This window comes from Podarcis pityusensis (genome assembly GCF_964106645.2).
Source record: "Podarcis pityusensis genome assembly, chromosome: 14".
Lineage (NCBI taxonomy): Eukaryota > Metazoa > Chordata > Lepidosauria > Squamata > Lacertidae > Podarcis > Podarcis pityusensis.
The window spans coordinates 33,626,602-33,635,622 of NC_138039.1; the positions used below are offsets into that span (position 1 = coordinate 33,626,602).

Consider the following 9,021-nt stretch of genomic DNA (forward strand, 5'->3'; position numbering starts at 1 on the left):
GGGGTTGGCAGAATGTTGATCACACAAACAAGATTTATGGACGGATGGACATTTACAGCTGAGATACTAAACATCTCTAAGACACTAACATCTCAGTGGCACAGACACTGAAAATCTGGGGGTCGATACTTTAACTTAAAAAGCAAAATCAGCCAGTTAGTAACACAGGTAGGCTGCCTAATAAGAAGTCAGGCCATTGATCCACCTAACTCAGTTTTGTTGACACTGACTGGCAGCGGCTTTCCACTGTTTCAGACAGAGGACATTCCCAAACCTACCAGGAGTTGCCAGGAATTGGACCAGGGACCTTCTACAGAGAAGGCAAATTGAGCTTTGTCCCTTCTCCCAGCTGCTGCTTTAAGTGTCTCAGGCCTGGCCTACAAAGTAGCAGAAATTAGTGGTGGAATTGTATCACAAGAGTCTGCAGTAGAAGATAGTGTTTGTACACTCCCAGTGTGGGGAGCAGTGAAGAATTGTCTACAAGAAACCTAGCACCCTAAGGTTCTAGCCCAGCCTACTCCCTGCTGGGCTAGTTTTCCATCATGTAAGAAGGGCTGCTTCTTACATGAGGGAGTATTCAAACACACCCCTACACCAGCAGTTTGAAGTGGTACAGTCAATTCTACTACCTTGAGAGGACTCTACCACCTCATTCTGCAGCATGTGTAGCTCCAGACTATATATGCACTCCTCCTGCTGTTAAAACCCTTACACTGGCTTCCTATTGCCTTCTGGATCTAATTTTAATATCCTCGCCTTTAGCTTCACTATTAGATAGATAAGATAGATAGATAGATAGATAGATAGATAGATAGATAGCATTTATATACCACCTTTTCATAAAAGATCAGAGGTAGTGGACAGCAGCATTTGGGGGGGGGGAAGCAATACAAGATAGTCGTTAAAATGACTGGCCACTCAAGAAAAAATTTAATAGGCCTGTTGGCATAAAAAAAAAGTATTCAAGAGGCACTTGGAAATAAAAAGCAAGGCTGCCTCTGCTGCATCTCTGTTGGAAAAGTGTCGCACAGCAGAGGACCAGAGACACTAAATGCCCAGATTACAATTAATGCCAGTCAGGACTCTGCAACTCAGGGGACAACAAACAGCTCTCCTCTGGATGATCACGGTGATGGGGCTGGGATGTACAGTAAGGGCTCAGGCGGTCCTTAAGATATCCTGGTCACAAGTTGTTTAGAGGCCTCTGCAGCATTTCTCCAGCCTGTATACGGGTACTTATTTCCCCACTCTTTGCTCCTCTGACTCTACCATCCTGAGCTGCGCAAACATACCCCTACATCCTGAAATACTCTTCCCATTCCCACTTACTGCCCTCACGCCTCGAACGCTTTTTGCTTCTGAAAGTGTATGCAAAACCACCTCTCTTCCTCAAAATGTTCCTCAAAACTCACCTTTGCTGCACACACAACCAACACACACGTTATGCTTAATTGCAAATAATAACCTTGATGCACATTCGCCTCGGTGCGCTCTCTGCACTTCCATCTCTTCTATTGTGCTCCCCATTGACAATTTCACCACTGCAAGCTCTGTGAGGCCAAGGAAGTGGCTGCAACCTGCTTTTGCTATGAAACTCTGCAAAGCTCATGGGTTACACGCATGCGAGCATACCTGAACAAAGCAAACAACTTAAGGCTACCTATATACCAGTATAAGCAAACCAGTGAAGCCTCCTCTGAATTCCTGCATTGCAGGGGGTTGGACTAGATGAAGGTACCTCAGGGTACCTTCCAGTTCTTACAATTCTATGATTCCAGGAAACCAAGGAGGTTAAGTTCTCAAAAAGGATAGTTTTCGTTACATGCAACACTTGGTGTCACCTATGTGAGTTTTGCGCATGGGGGGGGTGTGTCTCGAATAAGGGATAATATGCTGGAGTTTAAAAAGCTTGGTGAATTACCCAGGACAACATGGCTATGACTCAATGGCTACTAGCCATGATGCCTATGTCCTGCCTCCATGGTCGGAGGCAGCAATGCTTCGGAATACCAGTCGCTGGAAGAGACAGAAGGTGAAAATGCCCATGTGCTCAGATCCTGCTTGACAGTTTCCCACAGGCACCTGGTTGGTCACTGTGTGAACAGGATGCTGGACTAAATAGGCCATTGGTCTGATCCCCCAAGGTGTTTTTCTTATGAAGCCTACAAAGGGCTATGTTTCAGGGGAAGGAAACACGCATTTAAAAGGAGATGGTCCCATGCTCAACATCCTGATATGTCCAGTTAAAATAACCCAGGTAGCAACATTGAAAAAGATCTCTGGCTACAATACAGTGGTACCTTGGGTTACAGACGCTTCAGGTTACAGACTCCACTAACCCAGAAATAGTACCTTGGGTTAAGAACTTTGCTTCAGGATGAGAACAGAAATCATGCTCTGGCGGCGCGGAAGAAGTAGGAGGCCCCATTAGCTAAAGTGGTGCTTCAGGTTAAGAACAGTTTCAGGTTAAGAACAGACCTCCGGAACAAATTAAGTTCTTAACCTGAGGTACCACTGTATTGAAAAACGACTGAGCCAATGAATTGCTTTGGATCTCTGTGTATTGTGCAGTCAACACTCTGGTGGTGTGTTCCGGTATATGTCTGTGTGTTAGTTAACAAAGCACTTCCCCTCACAATCTTCACAATTCTAGGCCCATAAGAAACCCCACCACCACCACCAGCTAAACTACTGACTCCCTGGAAGTTGAACTTTCTGTGTATTGTAAGGGGGTCGGGGCGGGGGGTGAGTGGGATAAAATAATTTCCCAATCAATCAAATACATTTTTAAAAGCTTCCACTCCATTAGAAGCGGGGGGAAAGAAAATGAGCTGGTTTCAATTACGGGCTCGTTTGTGCCAGAATCCTTGCCAAAACTTATAATTCAGTACATGAACATTAGCTTCTTACAGCCTTGCTGAGAACAAGGGTGCTTAATCGATGCCACCTAAATGATTCGGAGGAAAAAAGATGAGCCACGAACGAAGGAAGCCTCTTAAATCACGGCTCTCAGGTGGATTGCAGGCACCAGTTTTGCTGAATAATACACCATGCATTTAAAGTACTATAGTACCACTTTAGCAGTCATGTCTTCCCCCAAATAATTCTAGGAGCTGCAGTTTCTTAAAGGTGCTGAGCGTTGTTTGAGCTCTATTCCCCTCCAAGAACTCCCCTACAATTTCCAGAGTTCCCTGGGAAGAGGGATTGGTTGTTAATTTACTGGGAATTGCAACTCTGTGAAGGGAATAAGGGCCTCCTAACAACTCTCAGCCCCTTACCAAACTGTGGTTCCCAGAATGCATTGGAGGAAGCCATGACCGTTAAAGCAGTATAACAAGTGTTTTAAATGTGTGCAATGGATGCAGCCTAAGTATAGCTGAGTGCAGAAGGTCAGCCCCCCTGTTGTGAAAAGAAATCCACCTAAAGAGCCTGCAATATCCTGTCACTTTCTCCTAACGTCCCACTATACCAGGGGTTGTCAACCTGGTCCCTACTGCCCACTAGTGAGCGTTTCAGGATTCTAGGTGGGTGGTAGGCGGTTCTACAGCACAAGCGGAATCCTCCGTCCATTGAGCACTGGTGGGCAGTAAGGAAATTTTACCATCAAGAAAGATGCATTAGTGGGCGGTAGGTATAAAAAGCTTGACTATACACTCGGCCAGGGCAGGCTTGGTTCTTAATGCTTTTGGGTCCCAAGGTGCAGGGAAGAGATTTACCTATTGTCTATTCCCCCCAAGGGGACGCAAGTGGCGCTGTGGGTTAAACCACAGAGCCTAGGGCTTGCCGATCAGAAGGTCGGCGGTTCGAATCCCCGCGACGGGCTGAGCTCCCAGTGCTCAGTCCCTGCTCCTGCCAACCTAGCAGTTCGAAAGCACATCAAAGTGCAAGTAGATAAATAGGTACCGCTCAGGCGGGAAGGTAAACGGCGTTTCCGTGCGCTGCTCTGGTTCGCCAGAAGTGGCTTGGTCATGCTGGCCACATGATCCGGAAGCTGTACGCCAGCTCCCTCAGCCAATAAAGTGAAATGAGCGCCGCAACCCTTTACCTTTATCCCCCCCCCCCAAGATTCCTGACTGCCCCCTTTCTCTACTATCATATGGAGAAGCACCGGAACATTGGGAGCAGTGGCGTAGCGTGGGGGGCAGGGGGGGCCGGCCGCACCGGGCGCAAAATCTGGGGGGGGGGCCGCTCGCACTCACAGCTCTCTGCCCCCTGCTAAAATCCACGGGTTAGGGGGCACAAATTACTTGCCTTGCCCCGGGTGCTGACAACCCACACTACGCCACTGATTGGGAGCTGACTTGTACGGAGTCAGACTATTGGTCCATCCAGCAATTTCTGGCTATCTCTCTCCAGGGTTCCAAGCAGGAAGTGTTTCCCAGCCCTACCAAGAGATGCTAAAGATTGAACCTTGGACCTTCTGCATGCAAAGCAGATGTTCTACAATTGAGCTGCAGACCTTCCCCGGAAGCATTACGTTCCCAAGTCCAAAAGGCATTACATTTGCAAGCATTGATTCGGTTTGAGGGCTAAACCTGCCCACCACTAACATTGGATGGCCTAACATCTGATAGCTTGCACCTCAAGAGGATATGATGCATATATGCCCTTCACGCGCTATGCCTTTCATAAAGGCAGACATTTATTACCTGGCTCTCAGAACACTGTTGCAGGAATTGAAGTCAGGCCAGCTTGTCTGCTTTAGGGGTTGAAGAAAGGACTTGAACTCTCTCCCCCCGCGTTCCTGCCACACACTTGATCAAATCTAATAGTCCTTTGGCTAATGTAAAACAAAGCAAATGGCTATTTACACGCACCCGGGAAACTGGATTTGCCCCTTCCATGCAAAAGGTCACAAATACGTTTGTAGTTTGCAGAGCAGAGGTGGGGAACCTGTGACTGTCCAGATGCCATCGGACTACATCTCCCATCATCCAATGCATGGCTAAACTATGGAACTCACTTCCGCAGAGGGAGGCAATGCCTTCCAACTTGGACGACTTAAAAAGGAGTAGTGATAGAACTAGACTAGCAATGGCTACTAGACATGATGGCTATGCTTTGCCTTGGCAGGTGGAGGCTGCAGTGCAGAAGCACTGTGCAGAATGCCACTTGCTGGAAACCACAGGAAGAGAGAGTGCTAATGTGCTCCCACAAGCATCTGACTGGTCACTGTGAGAACAGGATGCTGGACCAGACAGGCCACTGGCCTCTTCCTCATGGTCCATGTTGGCTGGGGTGATGAGCTGGAGTCTTAACTATCTGTAAGGCCACAGACTGCCCACTTGCATTATAGGGAAGGGGATATTCAACCTGCAGGATGCATCGCACTCCTGGCAATTCCTTTTCTTTTCCCCTTGCCATTAAGATGGGAAGTCCACCATCGCCAACAGGCTGTTCTGTGTCTACCCAATTGCATCACTTCCTACCTAAGCAGCTTGATTTAGTAATTCTTGTGGTGTCTGCAACAAGCAGAGGAAGAGTCTCAGACCGAAGAAACAAGAAACTTTTGATGCAGAAGGTCCCTGGTTCAATCCCCGCCATGTCCTGCAGAAACCCTGCAAGAGCGGCTGCCTGCCAATGCAGGCAACACTGAGCTAGCCAGTGTAGCTGACTCTGTGTAAGGCAGCTGCCTGTGTTCATTCAAAGAACATCAAAACGTGAATTCATATGGGCCAGAAAGTGCTTGGCTCTGGGTGGTCGATATCTGAAATTATTTGCATGTGGTTACGTGTTAGCAACTAAGGACATAAGAGCCTCTTGGATCAGGCCAGTGGATCATTGAGTCCAGTATCCTGTTCTCACAGTAGCCAACCAGATGCCCCAATGGGAAACACACAAGCAGGACCAAAGGGCAAGAGAACTGACCCCACCACCCTGCTGAACTGGCATTCAGAAGCATCACTGCCTGCAGCCATGGGGGAAGAAAAGAGTCAAAACTCGGGTTTCAATCGTTTGGTCAAATTAAGCTGTTTTGGTTTCATTCCTTAAACAAATGCAGGGCAAATATTTCACCCCACCTGTCTTATAGGATAAACCCCTGTTACTGTCCAGCAGGATCCTTCTTCAAGTCACCGAGCAGGAAGCTTTAGAAATGAGATAGAGATGAGATGCCCTCTTGGGGGATTTTGATCACAACAGCAGGCACACAAAGCTGTTATAAAGATTGGCTGCCCATCAGGACACAGGCAAGGCCTCCCTGGTCAATCCCAGTGCCCATCTGTCAGTGCTTAAGAGAAGCCAGCAGGTATTCAGCAAGACACCCCCCCCTCCTGGAATTATGAAGCAGGTTTGAGATGCTTATGGGGAGGGAGGAGGGGAAATAAAACAAGATTCCCTTCCTCTCTAATGCAAGCCTTTATCTTCTTAACAGATGGGAAGCTAGCAGCACATATACAAAGGAAGCAAGCTGGTCTCAGTCTCTCTCCCCTCCGCTCCAGAGATCTCCAAACCACCTCCACCAAAACCAAGGGAGGGTGTGTCATGCGTTTTCACATACAGAATTATCATGCCAAGGAAGCTAACTGGCAGAACTTACAAGCCGCATTCCCTATGCCAGGGATTGTTCTCTTGTGAGAGAGGGCCGCCAGAGAGGAGTGGCTCTCACATGCCTGAAGAGCAAGGAACAGGCAAAAGAAAACCCTGGGAATGAATTCCTGGGAGGGGAGGACAGGTGAGAGGGTTCTCTCCCCATCTCCCATGCGCAGTGGAAAGAGAGACCCGTTTAACATGCACCATGCAGTTGTGCAGAGTGGGAGGAAGGTGATGGGGTGTCAATGAGACAGGCCTTGCCACATGCATCGCTGGGCACGGAAGAGACGCAGGATAGCAGTTAATTGCAAGGTAAAAGCTAGGAAGACAGGGAGCTGCCTTATGAGTCAGACCACTGGGTTCATTTAGGATGGGCTGTCTACGGGGACTGGCAGTGGCTCTCCACAATTTCAAACTGGGGCCTCTGCCAGTCCTGCCTAGAGGTTCTGGGGACTGAACCCCAGACCTTCTGCATGCCTTACCACTGAACCACAGTTCTTCCTAACAATGTAAGGTTCTAGTCCTCATTGTCCTGAATAAAAAGTTGACTGAAATGGGAAGCTGCTTTAGATCCCTGGCCCATCCAGCTAGGTACTCTCTCAGTGACTCTCCAGGGTAGAGGCCTCTCCCAGCCCTACCTGGAGGACACTCTGAACGCAAAGCAGGCGCAGCAGCAATGAGCTATGTCCTGTCCCACAAATGGGTGTTAGAAGCCTTCCTAGCCACACAACAGAGGGTAAATTAAGTCTGCAGTACAGAAGGTGGGTGGGAGTAAAGAATGGAGGTCCTCACCTGTAAGCTGCCACCGCTCGGTTCTGCAGGTATTTCTGAGCCGTCATGACCCCCACGAAGAGGAAATTCTTGGCAGGCAGGATCTCGCCTTGGTGCTCGGCAGGGTCCTGATGCCACAGCAAGGCCCCCCGGGAGTCTCGGTGCAGAAGCCCCCCACTGGCCTTTGTCCGGCACCCTTCCAGGCTGGCCTTCCGCCGGTGCTGTCCTGCTCTCTTCAGCTCCGAGGCTCGAGGGAGGATGAGCCGGGAAGCCAGGATGAAGCCCAGCACCAGACCGAGCAACACGCTGAGCCAGGAGCGGCGGCTTCTGCCAGCCATTCCCCACCCCCTGCCTCAGCACACCCAGGGCCCCCCAAAACAGACACACACACACCCCTCAATTTCAGATCTCCAGAACAGGGCGCCTTCTCTTTCTGTCCCTTGGCCACACACTAGAGCTCCCCCAAAACAGGAAGCACCCCAAGAGTAGTGCGTGGAGGGGGGGTAGGTCTGAGCTCTGGAATCCGAAAGGGGGGTTTCCTGCACCCCTCTCTGCCTTCTGAGGCCTCCCTCTTCCTGTCCTCCCCAGATATCCCAGTCCCCTTCCACCTACCTCAGTTCTGAGCTTTTCTGTACCCCTTCTTCCCAAAGCCCACCAACTCTGCAGGATTCCACCGCCCCACAACCTAACTGACCACTCCCCCTCCCCAAAGGAGACCTAAGCACTCTTCCCAACTCCAGCGCGTTTCCTCCCCCCACCGCGCCTTGCTTAATCGGCTGCCTGCAAAAAGAAAAAAGGAAAAGCGCCGCCTTGCCCCCCCCTTTCTTGCTTAGGACGCCCCCCCCTCAAAAAAGAGCAGCCCTCTCTTTATCTCTCTGCCGCTCCTTCTCTTTCCTGGCCGCCTCCTTCCCGCAACTCCAGATGGGACACCCCCACCTCCTCGCTCCGGCCCAGGAGCGCCCCGCGCCCCCGGCCCTTCCTCCTCCTCCTGCTCCTGCTCCTAGCCGGCCCGGCTGGGCTGCCCCGGCGGCGAAGGGAAGCTCAGCGTCTCCGAGAGCGCCGCGGCCATGGGGGAGCCTCCCGCTCCGCCTCCTCCGGCGGCGGCTGTGCTGCTGTGCCGGGGAAGCGCGCTTTGTTCGGACGCCTCCGCCTCCGCCTCCGCCGCTTCTTCCTCCTCTCCCTCCGCCTCCTTTGCGGCCGCTAGTGCTGCCGTGGCTCGCCGCCTGGACGCAGCCCGGGGCCGCCGCCTGCTCGCCGGGCGCCCGCGGGCTCCGCCTGGCCCTGCTGCTGCTGTTGCTGCTGCTGCTTCTTCCGCGGCTGCTGCTCCTCCTGCCGCCGCCGCCGCCGCCACCGCTCCTGCCCGGCCCGGGGATACTGCCCGCGCATCCCCACACAGCTCAATTCGCCATGGCGCGCCGGGGCGGGGGGAAAAGAGGGCGGAGCGGGGAGGCGGAGGCGAGCCAGCCCCTGGCCGCCACCTCTCCGCCTGCCAGCCAGACGGCCCAGCCGCCGTTCGGGGCGCACGGAGCCCCGGCGCAGCGCAGCGCGTCCCGGACGCAACCCTCGGCCTCTCCCGCTCGCTCGCTCGCTCTTCTCCAGCGGCGGGCTCCGAGGAGAAAGGGGGGTCTCTCCCGCACTTGGCAGGCCGAGGGAGGAGGGAGGCTGCTGGCAGGGAAGCCGGGGGGCCCCGAAGAGGGAAGGCCGGCGGGGAGGAAGGAA

General features: G+C 52.0%; 1 protein-coding gene across 1 annotated transcript in view; it reads right to left on the reverse strand.

The window, feature by feature from the left end:
• The window catches only part of CHSY1 (chondroitin sulfate synthase 1), a 101,729-nt gene extending 93,694 nt beyond the window's left edge, over nucleotides 1–8,035 (reverse strand). The window contains exon 1 of the mRNA XM_080980350.1: nucleotides 7,324–8,035. Coding sequence (XP_080836476.1) covers nucleotides 7,324–7,640 — 317 coding nt within the window. The 5' untranslated portion in view covers nucleotides 7,641–8,035. The remainder of the gene's footprint in view (nucleotides 1–7,323) is intronic.
• Between the last annotated feature and the right edge of the window lie 986 nt (nucleotides 8,036–9,021).